The sequence below is a fragment of the Ctenocephalides felis genome, unplaced genomic scaffold (assembly GCF_003426905.1).
Source record: "Ctenocephalides felis isolate EL2017-DRISC unplaced genomic scaffold, ASM342690v1 CF-g0.4_SCAFFOLD_00845, whole genome shotgun sequence".
Taxonomy (NCBI): domain Eukaryota; kingdom Metazoa; phylum Arthropoda; class Insecta; order Siphonaptera; family Pulicidae; genus Ctenocephalides; species Ctenocephalides felis.
The window spans coordinates 15,349,055-15,370,402 of NW_020536999.1; the positions used below are offsets into that span (position 1 = coordinate 15,349,055).

Below are 21,348 nucleotides of genomic sequence, written 5' to 3' on the forward strand. Positions count from 1 at the left end.
AAAAAACGTGCCATCGAGTGTGCATTCTCCTTAAAAGATTACGAGCAGTGTATAAAAATTTTGTGACGATTATTTAGTTGGTGATAACGATCATGATATTTTGAAAATGAGGATTAAAGCTGTTGAACATAAAACAAAAGCGGAAAGAGATAAAAGAAAGCAGGCCATGCAAAATTAAGGAAAACTTGCATTGAGACTACGGTAGAAATTTTAAATGAACGTAAATTAAATTTTTTGATGAAATTGCTTTGCGGTGATTTAAAATATGTTCCACAACCTAATTATGAACCTATACTAAAAAATCCTATAAATGTTAAAATAATATATTACACTGGCCAATATTATTTCTTTATCCGGAATATCTAACAATAGATTGCTTGCAAAGCGTTCCAGAAGCAACTACCATTAATGATAATCTTCAAGAAATCTTTGGAGAGAACCAATTGGGATGTTAAAAACGAATACAAACCTGAAAATTTAAATGCTTATTTTGAAAATAGATATCTCGGACAAGTTTTTCTACTAAGCAAGACTTTAACTCTTGAACAAATTACTACTCAAAAGAATTTTATTGTATATGATGGCGCTTTAAGCTTTTATATTGTGCCCAAAGATTCACACAGCAGAAAAGACTTTGTTAATCAGACACGTGTGAAAATGACTTAAATATAACTTAGATAATTTTTTTATATGTGAGAAAGTTTAAATAAATGAAATAATAAATATTTATGGTTATTATCATTATGACTATCAGGAGGAAATTACCTGACTTAATAGCATTCATATGTTACAAAAATAATCAATAATAGATATCATCTGCAATTAGCAGATAAAATCTGAGGTAATGTATACTTGTAATAAGTAAATCAATAAATATAATATTGCCACAAAATGTGCAACAATTCAGTAACTTTTTCTATAATTTCTATAGCTTTTTATTAAATAAATAAGCTATAATGGTGTGTATGTATATGTTTTTGTTCTTGGTTCACAGTACGTTTAGGGTGTCTTATAACAGCACTTTCAGCAATCGTAAGTTCTCTTAGAAAAGTCTGTAAAAACTAAGTGTATTAGGTGGATTTTCAATTTAAATTATATATTTCCAAACTCTCCAAAAAGTTATGTTATGAATTGTATATTATATATTTCAGTCTCTTAGCGAGTAGTTTAATTTGATTATTTTTTATTTTTCAGATTCAAATGTCGTTGCTGCTATATTTTATTTGCCACAATGGTACCTGTGTATAAGAAAGTCTTTTGGACTACGATTTTTTGATTTTGCGCTCATTTATAATTTTCTTAAATGATGGTGAGTTTAGAAGAAATATACATATACATATTATTTAATTATAATAGTTAAAATTATTTAATTAAAGATGAAGAATCTGGATTATCAATACTGTATATAGTGTTGCAAGTTTTAGTCTTGCTTCTTGTGCAGTTCTCATTTTTTGGAACTGTGTATGTAAGTTGATTAAAATATTACATAATTGAACAATTTATATCAAATTTACATACATAAAATGAATATATGTATCATTTCAATATTTTTAGCTCTCAATGATATGCTTGATGATATTCATTGTAATAGAATTTATAAGATTATCATGTTTATTAATTATATTGTAATTATTATGAAAATTATCAAAAATTTTGTGGGACTTGATGTACTGTTTATGTCAAGCATTACGGGAGGATTTGTCTTCTGTAAGTTCATATATTGTTCATAGTACATTTCATTGAGTGTGTATATATTTATTATATATTCTATATTATTTTCAGTGTTCCTTTATTACCAATGGGCATGTGTGGTTAGCTTGTTCCAAATGTTAAGAAATATCAAAAATAAAAAAGGGTTTGCTAATTCAGATCAACCGCATGAGACAAAAGCTTTCATCAACAAAAATACTCAACATGCTGATCATATATCTTCATTGAGTAAAAATATTATTGAGTACTCTATTTATAACGATTACTTAAAAGATTTTTCATACTATAAGGAGAAGCCAATGAAAAGTGAAATTATTTTGAGGGAACCGGATACAAAAATCAGACGAAAACGATATGAAATTGTACCTTTTTCTGTGTATAAGCAGAATAATATTTACAACAGCAATATGTATTATTAACACAAGTTGCAATACATCGAAAATTATATTAATGTCTAAATATAAAGTCAAGTTTCTGGACGATGTATAATATAAGATAGAATTATATTATTGTATTTAAACCGGATGTGCTGTTTGTTATCTTTTGCTTTGTTATCTTGATCCGATTATATTCTTGGTATCATTGTTATACTACAAAATAAAATAATATTTCAATGCAAGATTTAAATTCAAATAAACTATTAATAAAATTTAAATTGCGCAATGTTGCCATCATAGATAAAGAAGAGAGTGGGTTGCCATAGCAACAAGAGGCTAGGGAAAGTTACGTCCACAAATCATTAGCGCAAAATTTGAATTTAAATAATCGTTTATTTCAATTTAAAATCACATTAAAGGGTTATACATTTTGTAATAATACTAATGACAAAAAATACTAAATAATATATTTTAATAGATGTAAAGCACACATTTTCTACTATTAAAATTTGTATTCTATTTTAAGTTATTACTAAGAAGTTCATGTTGATTTTCTATTTCCATTTAAATGAAGCTTAATTGCAATAATTTTAATGCACTTGTGTTTGTATGGACAATAATATATATATTATTTATTATATTATTATGAATATACAATCATAATATATTACATTTAAAAAAAAAAAACGTTTTTATTAACCACATACTACATAACCTTTAAATAATTATGAATGAGCAATGTCAACAGAAAATATGCACAACAGCAATACAAACATTTCAATTAACTATTATTTTATACGATGTTTTTATAATTTACATGGTAAATTAAACAATAAATGTTCGAAAATGTTGTAATACATTTTTTACGTGTCTCCGCATAATATCGTTAAAAATCATGTACATTTAGAATATATTGCAATTTTATATACAGTAAAATAAATAAAATTAAAAACAATTATATATAGTATGAAATGGAACAGTTTGAAATTGTATGTCTAGTCGGTGAAGGCTCTTTTGGAAGAGTATATAAAGCTAATAATAAATCTAGTGGGGAAACTGTTGCTCTGAAAATTATTCGAAAGGTTGGTAAATCATCTAAACAAATACAGTTTAAATATACTTTACGATATAAACTTCAGAAATGATTCTAAACTTCTCAATCTCATTTATTTCAGCATGGTCGATCAGCTAAAGAGCTTGTGAATTTCCATAGAGAATGCGAAATACAGCAGCACTTGAATCATCCCAATATAATTCGAATGCTAGATTCTTTTGATACTCCATCTCAAATGGTGGTCGTTACTGAATTTGCTCATAAGGATTTACATACTATATTGGCAAAAGATGGGAGCTTAGGGGAAGAAAAATCTCGTGTGCTGACATGGGATTTGGTATCTGCACTATACTATTTACATTCGCATAGAATATTGCACAGGTAAAATGAAAGTTAAATCTTAATTCAAGCACTTAGTATTTAGTAGTTGATATATATTTTTAGAGATTTGAAGCCACAAAATATCTTGCAAGACGTGGATGGAAAATTTAAGTTATGTGACTTTGGTCTTGCTCGCACCATGACTACTGGTACTCATGTTCTGACATCTATCAAAGGGACTCCGTTATATATGGCACCTGAGTTAATGTCTGAACAGCCATATGATCATCAGGTAAGAAAACAATATCAAAGTTATCCTTGTTGATCATTGATGTAAACTAGCTGTAAGTGGAATTCTGTCTTAAGGCAATTAAGGCATCGTGCCTTAAGACAAATTGCTGGAACTTTCCGCACAAAAATTATTATTTTTTAAAAAACAATTAACATTTTTGAAAAAATTTTACTTCGAAAAAATTAGATTTTTGAGAAACTATAAATTTGACAAAAAATTACTTTTAAAAAAAATTTTTTTTTTTGAAAACAAATTTTTTTTGAAAAGAAAAATGTTTTCTACATTTTGACATATTTTGGAAATTCTGAAGGTTTATTTAAAACAACCGTACTGCTTTCACTGCATAAAGACGAAATATCAAAGCGCGTAAGCGCCGCATCGACGTCTAACGCGTAAACATTGGTACGGAACCCATGGGAATGTAAACAAAATTTATACTTATTGTTAAAATCTCTATAAAATATCTGATAATTTGATGTGCATATGTCTAATGATCATTTTTGACCGCCAAATGGCTCATTTTTTTACTTTTTCCTCCATATCTCCAAAGTCGTTGGACCTGCCTTTCCAAAATTTTGAACAGTTCTTCATTTAGTCAATACAAATAAAATGTTTTTTGAATTATTCAAATCGGACGCTCCGTTCTCTTAAAAACTGAGTTACCGTTTTCGGCACTTTTTGCCCCGTTACTTCGGAACGGCTAGACCTACCTTTGCCAAAAACTAATCAGCACGTCTCCTTATCAATACGAATCGAATGTTTTCTGAATTATTCAAATCGCTTCATCCGTGTTCCCGAAATCGTCGACGAAAATTTGTATCCGCACATACATACACACACACATACAGACACACACACATACACACACACACATACATCCATTTTTTCTAAGGTATGAAACGTAAAGATATATAAAAATTTTCATTTTCGATTTTTTTGCGATTACTATAACTTGACCTACGGGAAGTAAAGTTAATAAATTAAATATTTCAGGCAGATTTATGGTCTTTAGGTTGCATAATATATGAAACTTTAGTTGGAGAGCCTCCGTTTTCTACAACATCAATCTTACATTTAATTCAGTTAATTAAACATGAACGCGTCAGATGGCCAAGTTTTATATCACAGGAATGCATCTCGTTCTTACAGGTAAATTTATCTAGTATTACAGTTATATTAGTTAATAATTAATATCTAAATAATTTCCTTTCAGGGTCTGCTGCAAAAGAATCCTTTGGATAGATTATCTTGGCAGAATATATTAATTCATGAATTTGTACAAGGGCATATAATAATTTTAGATGAAACATCTGTATCACCATTCACACATCCATTAACAAAATCCCAAGCAGAAGCTAAAGAATTGCAACATATGAAAGCTATAGAAAATAAGTACGTAAAAATAATAATAAAATCTACAAACAATATTATAGATTATAAATGTACAAACAATTTATACCTATTTCAGATCTTGTGCAATACCAGTTCAAGAATATAATGAGACCAAAGTTGTAACTGAAGACAAATGCAATGATACACCAACGGTTTTAGAAAATGAAACAACATGTAGCTCTGATAGTGTTAAAAATGCATTTGATGAGCTTAGCTTGCGAGATACTTTAAAGACTGATTTAGGTAGATTAATAAAATATATTAAATATATTATCAATTCATTTGTTATTCTGAGTTAAATAGAATATAAAAATCTATAGTTTTACCATGGTGTATCAATATTATATTGTAATGCTGTTAATTTTCTTTTTAAGGTAATACAGATGTCGAAGGAAATATAAGTGAATTTGAAACAGATCCTGAACTACGCAAACCTGTAAGAATGGTTCAGAATCTTCCTCAGCCAATACAAGCTCATTATGAATCCAAATTGAAATCAAATAATTTAGTTATAAATAACATGAATAGCAACATAGAAGAACTAAACAATATATTGAAAGTTCAAACAAATAACACTTTATCATTAACTAAAACTAATATACCGAAATACTCACATAGTAATATAGATATTGCGAAAATCACCAGACAATCCGATAATAAAACAAAAAAAAGTTTCTTAGAAAAGCGAAAGCTTAGTCAAAATTTAGATAATTTTTCATTAAAGCTTGGACACACAGAATCAGTTAACAAAGATACCAAAACGTTAAGCAAATCAATAAACAGTTGTAATTTGGTCAAAACTGAAGAAGCAAAAACATTTCAACTACGAACAGTGCAAATAAAAGTAGAACGTCTGAAAAATCTACTGGCGCTAAAAGTAAAATTAGAAAGGATTCTAAGAATATTAATATTGAAAATAAACCAAAAACCATGAGCAACACTGGTCAAGATGAGAAGGAAGATTCTAATCAAGGTACATGTGAGGAGGAAGCTAAGTCTCAAATAGATTTAAGTAACGAACCATTAGATAGTAGCGGCTTAGGAATTGATCAGCCTATTGAAAACGAAGAGTGGCTTGCATTTATTCATAAAACTATGAGAGAAGTATTAGATGGTGATTTAGATTCACTAAAACAACAAAATTTGGTGAGTATTTTTCATGAATTCAATAATATTCATATTTTCTTCAAAATCTATGCCAAACATATGTATATTTTTAGAACACGTAATATTTTTATCCGTCATATTCAGTTAATAACATCGTTAAAAAAAGATTAGAGTTTTTACATAACAATTTAAACAGTTCTTCATACCCTAACAATTCTTGTTCAAAATCAAATTATTCCTCTTTAGATAAATATGAAGATGTTATTTGTTTACCTTTCTTAAGCAATTTTTCTTATTCTTTAAAAAAAGTAATTTGCCGCCTAAGATTTTCTTTTAGTTTTCATTTTCAACAACACATGCAGTTGCCTTTTTTATGCTCTTAAGTCAAAAACTCCCACTGATAGGGTTACTAATTCGGTTTATTGGTTGGACTGTAATGATTGCAATATTGGAAAAATTCCCAATATATACCCAAGAGGGTTTGCCAACATATATATAATTCTAGAAACCCAAATCAATACAAAACTATGTTATCAGAACATATGATTAACTTGAACTATACTTTCAACATGTCAAATCTTACCATCCTATATATTGAAAAGAATTGTGACCTTAGGAAGATAGTTAAGTCGTTACTTATATCTCTTAATATTAGGTTGTCAAATATCTCCCTTCCGCCTTTTTGTATTATAAACCAATAGCAAAAAAGCGGAAGGGAGATATTTGACAACCTAATATTTCTTGTGCCAACAAACGGAATTCCTCTACAGTTACAAAGTCATTATAAATTTCATGAAAAGTAATTCTATATAGTATTAGAATCTTTTGTTCGTTATATCCCTTCTCTGTTTCTCATTCCTCATTTGTTTCTTACACCCCGCGTCAACTCACTCCACCACACGTGCTGCGTAACCTTGATCAGTTTTCATAATGCACTGCGATTGAATACATACAATATTGGAGGGCAATATGTGCTCCTTTAATTTCTCTTTTATTAATTATTATTAGTTATGATATTCTTCTGCATAAGTTTAGTGTTTAATAAATTTTATATATTTTTTTTTGTGTTTTTCCTGGTTTGGTATATATATATATATATATATATATATATATATATATATATTTGTTAAATCTGGTGTTTTTTCAGCTCAGTATTATTATATCACCTCTAAGACATAATTGTGTAAGCAGTGAAGTAGCAAAAAGTGTAGCGCAATTATTAGCAATTCCATTAGTTGTTTCTAGAAATACTGGTGATATCGAACCAGTACTGAAAGTAAGTTATACACATTCTTGTTGTGTATTATTTTTACGGTTTATTTATTTATAATATTCTTTCACTTATTACAGGTTTATTATGATGTTAAACTTGTTGCAAACTTAGTTTATGCTTCGGTGCTTATATGCAAACGGAAGGAAACTTTAAAGTAAGTTAATAGCAATTAATAATCTATTCTACATAAATTTGAAACTATATATAATTTAATTAGCCTCATCCACTATTTTTATTAATTATTGTTGTTTTGTCAATTAGATTTATTTACCATATTTTTTAATTGCAGGCGAGACCAGTTCACTGATTCTGATCTTTTAGCTTTTGAGAATATGTATTTATTAGTATGTCATCTTTTACATTCAGCCGAACAATTTGCTTCACAGTTTTGTGATGCTGTAGTTGTTTTATCGGCTAAAAATCTTATACAGGAACTAATGATACCTGGTAATATGATAAAAATGATAATTAAATTTTTGTTGCATATATATGAATATATATTTTTACTTATAGATGCAAAAGGTGTAAAACTTGCAAGTGATATCATTGCAATTTTGTGCAGTGTGATGTGTTGTCTTCCAGAAAATGCTCAACTAATTGAAGATATTGTTTTAGACAATGGACTGGCGAGAATTATGGAATTATTATTGTATCAAGATAATTTATTAAGGTATCATAACTTATATAATTTAATTTATTTTAATTATTTGGAGTAAAAAAAAATATATTGGAGATTTTATTATTGCTACTGTTAGGAAAGTAGAAAATGTGTAAATACATATGAAGTTTATTTATTAATTGTAATTTCTAATAATAATGTGTTCAATATTTGATATAATTTCACCTGAATTGTTTCTATTTAAGACTGAGAACTTGTAATCTAGTTCGTTTACTAGGACGCTTCAGCTGTTCTACTTTGCAGAATTACTGGTGTGCTGAAATAAGAAATAAGTTAGAAGATCTTCTTGAAGAAGATGATGTAGACTTATCAATGGTACTTAAATTTTTTGCTTTCTCAATATAAAAAAGCTTAGTATGCAAAAGATACTTTATCAAGTATGTACACATTGTTTTTACAAATGCCCTTTAGTCATTTTCTATGCTTTTTCTAAATAACATTTAAGTACAATAACAGAAAGAACTATTATTGATCGGACCATGTAATTCGTTTTCTGAATCCCAAAAATAAAATTAGTTTGTTCTTCATATTCCATTTGAATAATCTAATAATCTATTTACAGACTGCAGAGGAAACAATTGCCGAACTCAAGTCACTACCATTTTATCAAAAATAACTTCATGACAGAGAGTGTAAATATTTAAAGACTAATTTTATTTTAGTTGTATTTTCAAGTCAAGTATTTTTATAAATGATCTTCATAGGTTCTTATATGAACTGTTGAAAATGCTTACAACAGAAATTTTTATACAACTTTAATACCATATAAGTGCATTATTGAGATTCAACTTTTAATTGATAGTATTTAAATTAATATGATAATGTCGTTATTAATAATATAATAAGGGTGCTAATAAGTTCTGGCAATTAGAATTGTACATACAATTCTAATTGCCAGTACAATACTAAAATTTTTGATATAATTAAAAAATCAAATGTGCCATATAATATTATGTATAAATTTTTACTCATTTTTGTTAGATACTCACTGTAATAAGTTATTTTATTAAGAAATATTTCTATTGAGGTAATGAAATATGTTATAAAATAACTAATTTTGTTAAGTGAATATTTGTAAAATGCAATATATAATATAATATGTATTTAATACATATCTTAAATTTGCACAGTTTGTGGCAACTAAAATATGCTTTATAAGGCTAGTGGTTGTAATACTATGGAAAGGTATTCCTTCATGGACTATTCGCGTTTTTTTAAAAACAAATTTTACTGAGTTTTAAAATATCAACCTAAAAATTACCATTGAATCAAATCTTTGATTATTATTAAGTAAAATCTTCATAGATTTTTTTTAAGAACTGTTTGAAACTGTTTAATACAATACAAGTGCATTATTAACTTCTCGAAGAAGTTTGTTTTCATAAAAAAATCCGATTCGCTATTTATAATTATAATTTTATATTTTCTCAACGTTTCAACCCATTCTGAATCGAATGAGACCAAATTTGGAAAAGTATGTGTGTGTGTCTGTGTTGACGTTTTCTCAAAAACGGCTGGACAGATTTCAAAAATTTAAAAGCCATTTGATGTATCTCGATGAGAACTTGCGTTTGTTGGGTTAGCGCGACGATCGGCCAAGCCGTTTTTTTGTAAATAGCAGAAAATTGAAAAATGTTCGTCTAAATTGTTTGAAAAATATTGGTTGGTAATCGACCTGATTAGTTTTTGATAAAAATTCGCTAGCACAATTTCTTGTAATTAACTGTTGAATTTTTTTTTCGACGGTTTTTATAATTTTAATAGTTGAATTGACCCCGCGCGGGTCAATCGATATCATCTTCAAACAATATTCTGTTTCTGATTTCCCGTGGATTTTAAACTTATGACAAAAGTGAAATTTTGCGCAAAACTTCGATTCTTATCAGAATTGGAAATATGTCTCAAGTAGTCTCAAGTAGTGCTCATATTTATCATTCGTCATCGATTGCGTATAAATTGGGATGGATCAAGGTGCAGGGTCATTTCTTAGCAATAAACGCGATGAAGACGTTCATTGTTTTACTGGCAACCATCTGCTTTGTCTCAGGTAAAAATATAAAAACATATGTTTCTAGTTTCTAGATAATTGACAAATGATGGTATTTTTTAGCCAATCCGGCTGGAAGGATCGTTGGAGGCGAGAACGCTGATGATGCCTCTGCTCCTTATCAGGTTTCACTACAATTTAAAAACTTCCACTTTTGTGGAGGTTCTATTTTGAACAAATACTGGATCATTACAGCTGCACATTGCATGGGGTAAATATGAATTAAAGAAATATTCAAAAATTTACAAATTAACACAAATATCTTATATTTCTATTCTAGGAGACGTTTTGAGGTAGTAGTCGGTATTAACAGATTAGACCAGGAAGGCTATAGATACCAAGTAGCCGAAATAGTCACATTGCCATTCGATTCCGAAACAAATAATTATGATTTGGCACTTGTAAAAGTTAAGAAGCCAATTAAGTTCAACTACAGGGTACAACCAATTCCTTTGGGCGAAGAATATGTCGAAGGAGGTGAAGAAGCTCGTCTTACAGGATGGGGCAGATTAGGAGCTGATGACCCTGCACCAAACGAATTGCAGGTAATAAAAATAGTAATACAAATATAAATGCAATACAAATATTTTTTTTCTTATTATTTGTTTGTTGCAGGAATTGAATACTTTTACCATCAGCCACAAAATTTGCAAGAAGGCTCACCAGCATGTGGTTTACCCAAGTCAGATATGTGCATTTGTAGAAAAAGGAAAAGGAGCTTGCATGGTAAGTGATAAATAAACTGAAAACTGATTTTTTAAGGTTTGTTATAAATTATAAAATGCTACGGTAATTAGACTATGTGAATTTGGTATGATAATTAGAATTATGTGAAAACTATCATGGTAAGTTATCATTCTTGGAAACTCATTTACTAAGTAAGTAAATATAATAAAGTACAACTTCGGTAAATAAAAAAAAATGGTACGGTTCCAATATAAGTTTTCCGATATATATATGGCTGATGATATGAAAATCTACTTATAATACGAACATTAATGTTATGGGACTGTTTCTATAATTTCAAAACCAAAAACAAAATAGTGGTGCATGGCATCGTGCCTTAAGGCAAATCGCAGGAACTTTCCCTACCGAAAATTAAGATTTTTAAAAAAACCTTCCAAATTTTTGTGAAAACTTAAAAAAAAGAGATTTTTGACAATTTTTGAAAAAAAATGACTTTTGAAAAATTTAATTTTTTTTTATATTTTAATTTTTTTTTATACTTTAAATTTTTAAGGTATGCCAAAATTTTCATTAACTTCTGAAACGTAAAGATGTGCAAAAATTTTCTATTTTGATTTTTTTGCAATTACTTTCCGCGCCGAAAGTTTAATTTTCAAAAATGCTTTGAATTTTTTTTAAAAAGATGAGATTTTTGAGAATTTTGAATTTTTTGAATAAAAATCGACATTTTTGAAATATCTTTTTTTTATATTTCGAATTACTTTCCGCGCCGAAAATTAATTTTTTTAAAAAATCTTCAAAATTTTATTGAAGACTTTGAAAAAAAATTAGATTTCAGAGGATTTTGAAATTTTTCAGAAAAATGAGATTTTTGAGAATTTTGAAATTTTTGAAAAAAATGACTTTTTGAATTTTTTTTTTGTTTCGAAATTTTTTTATACTCTAAATTTTCCTGAAAATTTTGAACATCAATTTTTTCTAAGTTATGCCAAAATGTTCAGAAACCTCTGAAACGTAAAGATATGCAAAAATTTTCATTTTCGATTTTTTTGTGATTACTTTCCGTGCCGAAAATTAAAATTAAAATTCCTTTGAAATTTTTTGGAAAGTTTGAAAAAAAATGAGAATTTTGAAATTTTTGAGAAAAATTAGATTTTTGAGAATTTTGAAATATTTGTAAAAAAAGGCTTTTGAAAAAAAAAATTTTTTATACTTTAAATTTTTCTGAAAATTTTGAACATCTATTTTTTCTAAGGTATGTCAAAATGTTCAGAAACTTCTGAAACGTAAAGATATGCAAAAAAATTTATTTTCGATTTTTTTGCGATTACTTTCTGCACCGAACATTAAAATTTTTAAAAATTCTTTGAAATTTTGAAAAAAATGAGGATTTTGAAATTTTTTAAAAAAATTAGAGTTTTGAGATTTTTGAAATTGTTGAAAATAGTGACTTTTTTGAAAAATTTAATTTTTTCTAAAGTATGCCAAAATGTTCAGAAACCTCTGAAACGTAAAGATATGCAAAAATGTTCATTCTCAACTTTTTTGCGATTACTTTAACTTACCCTACGTGAAGTTAATTATTAAATAGAGGCAATAAGGGTCGTTCATACCTGAGCATCACCAGGGTTTCCCAGCTCATTTTTACCAGTGATAAATAAGTGACCTAAAAATTTAAAAGAATTATACTCTATTCGATTGATATAACCACGAAGAAACCTAATATTACCAGGGTGACTCCGGTGGTCCATTGGTCGTAAATGGAGAACTTCACGGGGTTGTCTCTTGGGGAATCCCCTGCGCCCTCGGCAAACCTGACGTCTTCACTAGAGTCTCACACTATGCCGAATGGATCAAGGAGAAGATCGCCGATGATGAATGATAAAATTGTTGCTAATTTATATTTGAAATAAATTATTGAAAGGAATAATACTGTGTTATTAATTTTACCACACACAGGCACATCTATAGCTATATAATATATTCATAAAATTTTTATTCCAGGCCAAATAGCAATAAATAATTTAATTATTATGTACGTTTCGACACCGTATGTGTGTCATTATTCAGTAGTAACGGTAAAGTTTAAAATATTAGGTTGTCAAATATCTCCCTTCCGCTTTTATGCTCTTGGTTTATAATACAAAAAGGCGGAAGGGAGATATTTGACAACCTTATATGAAAAAAACACATAAATTTAAACTAAATGTTTAATGAAAAAGCCAAAACATTGAATAAAATAAAATAATAAACTGATGGTGATGTATATCGCGCCTTGAAGCAAATTGCTGGAACTTTTGCGCACCGAATTAAAACTTTGAAAATCTGAATAATTTTAGATATTCAAAAAAAAGTTTTTTTGGAAATTAAAAAAAAATGAAATAAATTTTTTTTCTTTTTCCAAAAACAATCGTTTCTTCAACATAAGCAGAAAGGTTTTGATTCATTCAGATCGGATGCTTATTCATTAAAAAAACTGCCATTTTTTGCACATTTTGCTCCGTTACTCCAAAACGGCTGGACCTGCTTTTACCAAAAAATAATCACCACTTCTCCCCATCATTACGAATTGAATGTTTTTCTGATCATTCAAATAGGATTCTTTGTTCTTTCAAAAACTCGATTTCTATTTTCTGCACTCTTTGCTCCGTATCTCCGAAACGGCTGGATCTGCCATTGTCAAAATCTATTCACCACTTTTCCTCATCATTACGAATCCAATTGTTTTTTGGATCATTCAAAACGGATACTTTGTTCTCTCAAAAACTCGATTTCTATTTTCTGCACTCTTTGCTCCGTATCTCCGAAACGGCTAGACCTACCTTTGCCAAAAACTAATCAGCACATCTTCCTATCAATAGAAATCGATTGTTTTTTTGAACCATTCAAATCGGTTAAACCGTGCGCCCAAAAACGTAGATGAAAAATTGTATCCATACATACATACACACACATCCATTTTTTCTGAGGTATGCCAAAATGTTCAGAAACTCTGAAACGTGAAGATATGCAAAAATTTTCAATTGCGATTTTTGGACGATTACAATAACTTACCCTACGGGAAATTAAAAATAGCTCTTTAGATATCCTTAACTTAATTTTTAACTTTAATTAGTGATAAAACAAACATTGTTCAATTAGTATAAAATAGTAGATGTATTTTTATAATTTTAATTTATAACATTGGATGAACCAGTCCATATTTAAAATACAATTAAATATATATAAAATAATATTATAAATATAGAAATTTGTCATAAAAATAAATATCAGTTTTAACAAATAATAATGTCTTTAGGTACCAGCCCTATATACAATACAAATATTCGTTATTTCAATACTTTTATAGTATTCGCAAAATATTCTAACTACTATTTTAATACTTTTTTCTATTTAATTTTCTGACATTGTCGTGTTAATCCAATCCAAAAACGATGTTATTCTTGTGTAGACATCAGGAAAATAGCCACTTCCACAAGGTTGCATACCCCAGGATACTAAACCGACCAGGGTATTGTTTCCTCGGACTAATGGACCACCAGAATCACCCTGAAAAATTTTACACTTTTATAATTAAGTGAAAATAAAAAATAAATTCACAATTTTTAACACTCACTAAAAATCCAATTGTAGATTGACTAAAAATTGTAATTGTGAATAACCTCGAGTAATAGTTATTTACTCATGCGTAAAAAGACTAAAATTCTAAGTTTATTGTCTTATGTGATATTATGAAAATATTTAATTTTCATAATTCAACAACAAAAAGAATGATTTGAAAACAAAAAATAAATATTTTAGATAAAACGTTAAGTGTTGACGCCATTAGCATATTTTTTGGCTTTTTCTTCATTACTAATTCATTTTTAACATTACTAATACATTTTTAACGAAAAATCGAAACTGATAATTTTTATTTTTCTTTACGTTTTAAAGTTTCTGAACATTTTGGCAAGCATAGATAAAAAGGATGTGTGTATATGCGTATACGTATGCGTATGTGAGTGTATGTATGTGCGGATACATTTTTTCGTCGACGATTTCGAGAAAACGAATCAAACAATTTGAAAGATTCAAAAAACATTTTATTTGTATTGACGAAATGAAGAACTGATGAAATTTGGAGGCAAGTTTAACAGTTTCGGAGATCCAATAGAAAAAGTAATTCATTAGACATACGCACATCAAATTTTCACATATTATATATAGATATATTTTATTAATAAGAATAAGAATTTTATTAATAAGAACAAATTTTGATTGTATTTCTATGGGTTCCGTATCAAAGTATAAAAAATCTAATTTTTCAAAAAGGTCAATATTTTTCAAAAAATTTAAAAATCTCAAAAATCTATTTTTTTTTAAATTTAAAAAAAAATTGGATCATTCTTATAAAATTTTAATATTTTGTAGGGGAAGTTCATTTTGATTCATAGGTAAAATTATGTAAATTTTCTCATTCAAAATTTCAGAATACGTTTCCAGAAGAACTTTATTATTTAAAAATTGCATGCAAAAATGCAATAGTTTACAATGCAAAAATGCAATAGTTTCAAACATAATAAATTAATTAAAGAGAGAAGATTTTTTTTTAAACTCACCTTACAAGATCCGGTTCCTTTTTTAGCCTGTGCACAAATTTGGCTTTCGAAAGTCTTTTTATAAATTGCGTTTTTGCAATCCTCATAAGTTAGTGATTTGGCTGTCATGACCTGAATAAAAATTGAAAACGTAGAATAATATAGAATTTCAGTATTCAATTCACTAGAAATATAATCAAATATTTATGATTATGGATGGACAACTATTTTATTCAAAACTACTTGACGAATGACTACTTTTATTAGTTTTCTTAAAACATAATTAGGTAAAAATTAGTGATATTGGTGTACATTGTATAGCGCATTTAATGTTTTTTTCTGTTTTATTTGACCATATTGGAAACAGAATGGTAATTTATTGATATCTATATTTCTAACCCGTATGGTAAGTTATAGTCGAAAAAAATCGAAAATAAAATTTTTTGCATATCTTTACGTTTCAAAGGTTTCTGAACATGTTGACATTCCTCGAAAAAATAGATGTATGTGTGTGTGCGGATACAAATTTTTGTCGATGATTTCGGGAACACCGATCAACCGATTTGAATAATTAAAAAAACATTCTATTCGTATTGATAAGGAGACGTGCTGATTAATTTTTTGGCAAAGGCAGGTCTAGCCGTTTCAAGGATACAGAGCAAAAAGTGCAGAAATTCCGATTAGATCCGATAGACATCCGCTCAAAGTGTTGCACTTGAGCATGTCGTTATAGCTGTGTTGGTTGGCGCGTCAGTGCAGTTTTCGTTCGCCTTAGTAGAAGATAAGATTACGAGATTCGAATCCCCCACGTTTGTAATTTTTTTTAAAAAATTATTTTTGATACTTTTTATGATTGTGTAGTTGATACTACATGAACTATTTCAAATTGTTAGCTCAGAGCATATATTTTGCGAACGAAAAATTGATGCATTTGAAATAAAATATGTTCATTCTAACAATAAATCTACTTAATTAGATTTTGTTTATATATATTTCATTCAAATATAGATAAACAACGTCGTCTAATCTAATAAGCTTTCACATTTTGTCTACAAGGAATAAATAATGAAAATTCTAGTTTTTATAATATTTATTCATAGATGTGTTTGTCGACGATATTTTTATTCTTTGAAAGTTTTATTACGGTAGTGAAAGTTCAAGCAATTTGCTTTAAGACACAATACCATGCGCCGCTAGATTTAATTTTAAACCGATTTGGCCGCTTTGCTTAAACAATTCTAGTTAGAATCTATGCCGAATCATATGTACGTTCTGTGTTTTGTAGGTAACTAGCAATTACACTAGTTATAATGTGTTGAACAAATTAATTTAATTTATGTAATTACAGATATTATAAGTATATTAAAATGATATTAGTTGTAAATCCTTCTGATTGATTTTTGACAAAAATTGAATTTTAGAAATAACAGTGCAACATTTTACTTGAATATCTGAATATCAATTCTTATTGATTAATTTGATTATTATTATTCGCCTTGACCTAAGTCAAAATGCCACTTACAACTAATGAAATTAAATTTTCCCCTACCTGTAATTTTTGACTCGGGCTTCCGATTCCCTCATTTGTCGTAACTCCCCATCCTGTCAATCGAAGTTGGACGTCTCCGCCAACATAATCCTCACCTAATTTTACAGTCGTTACTTTTTCATTGAATTCTATCGGAGATTTGACTTTGATTAGTGCAATATCGTTGACTATGTCATAATGTTCATATTCTTCGTGCATGATGCCTTTTTCTACAGGATACACGGTGCCTCCTTCACCTAAATTTGTCAGGCCGACTGCAATGAACAGTTTGTCCAGGAGGTGGTCTTTGCCTCTAAATTGAATAAAATTGTATAAATTAATTCAAGTAAGTTGTTAGGGATTCATTTGAAATATAATCATTATCATTTTTGTTAAGAATTCGTTTTTAATACTTATATAATTACATTTATGTAGGCACCGAATATTAGTGCATATATTAAGTATTCTTTCTAAAATAGCCTAAGTAAATCAAATCTTTCAATTCTATTATTATTATAAACTCCTTTCAATACAAAAGTATACTGATTATTGCATCAAATTTTATCTTGGTTATAAATCCATTCACCTTTTCAAAGAAATGGGCAAGGTTTATTGCTACCATCCGTATTAAACGGTATTCGGACGTCTTTTCGTTTTATTATATTGGCCATGAAGATGACAACCTTCATGGCATTAGGCTTTACACGGAATGGTTGCTACCCCTGGTAGAGAGGGTAGCGGAGTGTTTTAATTGAACTAGTTGTTCACTTCTAAAAGTAAAGTCCGCTTAACAACATGTAAATAACCAATAAAAATAAATATATCTTCTTCATTATAACTTAGTAACAAATCAGTGATTGTAATTAGAACTGCAACAAATGCATAATATACAAACAAATCAGTGTTTAATACAGTCCACAGCTACAAGGGTTAAATTATAACCCAACAACCTGAATTATCGAAGGAGAGTTTTAATAAATCCTATAACTACGTAACAAAAATACAAACGGATTATTGTAAATTATTCTAATTATATTTTTTCTAATTAGTTGTATAAGTGTATATTTGTGAACTCCCCCTTCCAGGCAGTTTTAATAATTTTTATATAATATTTTTAAGTTTATAAATTTAATATTCACTGCTAGTTGCGAGAGTCTACATCTTAAGAAATTTAACTCGTACATTTTACTCAACCATTTAAAATAAATATTTATAGTTTTATGTCTATTGCCGTTTTTTCATTCTTCTAATGATTACAGTGTGCACTAAAAAGTGCAGTAATTAATTTTCTAAAAAGTAATAACGCCAAAGGCAGCAGTAAGGTGTAATCTACGCCTTACCATAAATAATCACAAAAAATTGCTGATTTTTGATTTTATAGCCGATTTGCTAATATTATGTTTCTCGACGTTCCAAGTCATTCTGAATTGAATGAGACCTATCTTAGAAAACGTATGTGCGTGTGCATGTATTTGTATATAAGCCGATTTTTAACTTCCCTTTGAGCTACAGTAATCGCAAAAAATGCAAATTTTTATACATCATGGATACATCTGCAAAGTTTCAGGGGTTTCTGAGCATTTTCGTATACCTTACAAAACTAATAAACTGCTCGTACCAAAAATTAATTTTGGTAATTTAAAAAAAAATCAATTTTCTGTTAGAACTCTGAAAAAATCGAGTTTTGCGATTTTTTAAATTTTTGAAAAAATTGGCCCTTTTGATGAAGGATGAACATTACGAAGTACGAAACTCATAGAAATGTAAACAAAATTTATTCTTATTATTAAAATACCTATAAAATATGATCATCAATTATTGGTACGGGAAGTTCTAGCAATTTGCCTTAAGGCACTACTAGTTAACTTTTTATTACCTCAAACAATGTGCAGCAGTCAAAATCCATCTATCATTAACTATTGCTCCTCCGCAAAAATGAAACAATTTTTCGACTCCATCAATTTTATCTAAAAGTTGAACCGATGCCATGTATGGCGCCGAATTTTTTTTGGCATTTTGACCACAGATTATTCTTGAATGTGGTGATCCTGTTGTAATATAAAATTGATAATATTTAATGATAATAATAATTTGATTGATAATTTTTATCAATTTTTATTTTTCTTATTCACTACTGCGCACGCATATGTTGCGTGAGTCCGTTGTCAAACGAAAGGTGTCGAACGCAATTATAATAATAATATTTATTTAGAATAATGGTTTTCGTAAAATAAAATTATTAAATTTAAATTTTGTACCGTAATTATTTCAAACGGAAATAATTCTATTTATCCTTATTTTATACAACTTTTTTTAAAATTTCCAGTTAACGTTTCTAGAAATGGTTTCATTCAGTATTAACCTTATAAAAATAAAATAAAAATTAGCATATGGGGATACAAATATATCCCCTCACCTATAATAAAGAAACACTAGAATAGCAGTAAATGTGTTAATCAGGTTAGTTGACGAAAAAAAATAAATTACGTAGTAATGTCTCTAATAGTAGTAATACATATAAAAATATATTACAAATAAATACAATACAAATTATATGTATGGAAATAAATTTAAAAAATTATTTAATTCAATTATATATCTATCAATTATATTTCACTCTTTTCATAAGTTTGTAATTTAGGTGAAATATTCACATTTATCTTATATGAAATTATTTATTTTATTTAAATAATGAGCCGTTATAATCTGTTATATAACCTTATCGCATGAACTGATAAATTTTTAATAGCAATAAAATAAATTAAAAACAAATTCTTACAAATATAAATATAATAAAGCATAATTTCTATAAAAAAAATGTAATAACAAAAAACTTGTTCAATAAAGTAATAAGAATGGAAGAGTTACTAGTAAAACAGGTATGAAATTTAACTAAATTCAAGAATTTATTATCTTATTCTGTTAGCAGAAAATTATCCAAAAAAAATAAATTTACTTCAATTTAGTTAAATTTTATACATTTATATCTTTTATAAGTAAATAATTCACCTGAACAAATTCCTAAAACAAATACTAGCACGATGATGAGTTTCATTTTAAACTTTTATTTATCACAGCACTAAAAACTAATTTGATTTAAGAATAGAAACTAAAATGAAGCAATTTCCAATTTTCATTGATTTTATATCAGTCTTAACTATTTTTTCATAACCTTATCAAATAAAATCCAGTTCAATTCAAACTTTTCCACTTAAACTACTGAAAAACAACTTTATGTGACGTAAAAGCGACCTCAAGTGCCTAAAAATTAATTTCCGTTTGCAATTTCCAATTGAGATAATCTATGATATAATTATGAATTTTCTATGAATTATGAGGCAAACTTAATTTTTTTGGATTTTTTTTTAAAATTTTTTGTAAATGTTTTAAGCAATCGTTTCATCAAGACAAGCAAAAAATTGTTTGAATCATTCAAATCGGATGCTTAGTTCTCTCAAAAACTGCCAATTTTTGCACATTAAACTCCGTGTCTCCGAAACCGCTGGACCTATATCTGCCAAAATCTAATCATCACTTTCCCACATCATTACAAATTTAATGTTTTTTGAATCATCCAATTCGGATGCTCCGTTCTCTCAAAAACTCGATTTCTATTTCTTGCACTCTTTGCTCCGTATCTCCGAAACGGCTGGACCTGCCTTTGCCAAAAACTAATCAGCACATCTCCCTATCAATAGGAATCGAATGTTTTTTGAATCATTCGAATCGGTTGATCCGTGCGCCCGAAAATGTGGACGAAAAATTTTATTCACACATACACATATACGTCAATTTTTTCTGAGGTATGCCAATTGTTACTAAATTTTATTATTCATATATTTCAATATGGTACGGGAAGTTCTAGCAATTTGCCTTAAGGCACGATGCCATACACCACTAGTTTCGATAATTAGTTACGAGGAAACACACACAAACTTTTTCCAAATTTGGTCTCATTCGATTCAGAATGACTTTAAACGTCGAGAGAATATAAAATAAGACAAACAGATTTTTTTGCATGAATAAACTTCGGGAAGTTTAAAAAAATATTAGTCGTCTAACTTTAATAGACAAAAACTGATTGCCAATATATATTTATTTAATTATTTAATATTCGATATTACAATTAAAACATTGCTTAGTATTTATGAATAATGTTTTCATTTTTTTAATTTAATTTTCCGACATATGCTTTTCGATCCAATCTAAGTAAGAGGTAACTCTGGTAAATACATCTGGGAAATATCCGTCACCACAAGGTTGTTCACCCAGGAAACAATTCCGACTAAGGTGTTTTTTCC

At 28.2% G+C, this 21,348-nt stretch overlaps 4 protein-coding genes across 5 annotated transcripts in view; 3 read left to right on the forward strand and 1 right to left on the reverse strand.

Annotated features, from left to right (window-relative positions):
- The first annotated feature begins 1,662 nt into the window (after positions 1-1,662).
- Positions 1,663-2,129, forward strand: LOC113378818. Its single transcript, XM_026619432.1, has 2 exons — positions 1,663-1,707; positions 1,783-2,129. The coding sequence occupies exons 1-2, from the start codon at positions 1,677-1,679 to the stop codon at positions 2,127-2,129; spliced, it is 378 nt and encodes a 125-aa protein (XP_026475217.1). The 5' UTR covers positions 1,663-1,676.
- An 867-nt stretch (positions 2,130-2,996) lies between these two features.
- LOC113378825 (serine/threonine-protein kinase fused-like) lies at positions 2,997-9,026 on the forward strand. The gene is made up of 14 exons (XM_026619444.1): positions 2,997-3,169; positions 3,263-3,522; positions 3,586-3,754; positions 4,748-4,903; positions 4,968-5,146; positions 5,223-5,389; positions 5,521-5,954; positions 5,987-6,292; positions 7,401-7,529; positions 7,604-7,680; positions 7,816-7,973; positions 8,040-8,196; positions 8,391-8,520; positions 8,768-9,026. Exons 1-14 carry the CDS (start codon positions 3,059-3,061, stop codon positions 8,819-8,821), a joined length of 2,487 nt encoding a protein of 828 aa, XP_026475229.1. The 5' UTR covers positions 2,997-3,058; the 3' UTR covers positions 8,822-9,026.
- A 1,141-nt stretch (positions 9,027-10,167) lies between these two features.
- The window catches only part of LOC113364148 (chymotrypsin-2-like), a 12,979-nt gene continuing 1,798 nt past the window's right edge, over positions 10,168-21,348 (forward strand). Inside the window, exons 1-5 of one of the 2 annotated variants that reach the window (XM_026606628.1) lie at positions 10,168-10,252; positions 10,316-10,463; positions 10,533-10,797; positions 10,868-10,978; positions 12,672-12,868. In XM_026606628.1, coding sequence (XP_026462413.1) covers positions 10,207-10,252; positions 10,316-10,463; positions 10,533-10,797; positions 10,868-10,978; positions 12,672-12,821 — 720 coding nt within the window. In that variant the 5' untranslated portion in view covers positions 10,168-10,206 and the 3' untranslated portion in view covers positions 12,822-12,868. Of the gene's footprint in view, positions 10,253-10,315; positions 10,464-10,532; positions 10,798-10,867; positions 10,979-12,671; positions 12,869-21,348 lie in introns of those variants that run through there. The other variant, XM_026606629.1, reaches the window with a different exon arrangement.
- Positions 14,075-20,151, reverse strand: LOC113364147 (chymotrypsin-1-like). Its single transcript, XM_026606626.1, has 5 exons — positions 20,057-20,151; positions 18,924-19,095; positions 17,069-17,360; positions 15,541-15,651; positions 14,075-14,488 (listed from the first exon to the last, which is right to left on the reverse strand). The coding sequence occupies exons 1-5, from the start codon at positions 20,100-20,102 to the stop codon at positions 14,333-14,335; spliced, it is 777 nt and encodes a 258-aa protein (XP_026462411.1). The 5' UTR covers positions 20,103-20,151; the 3' UTR covers positions 14,075-14,332.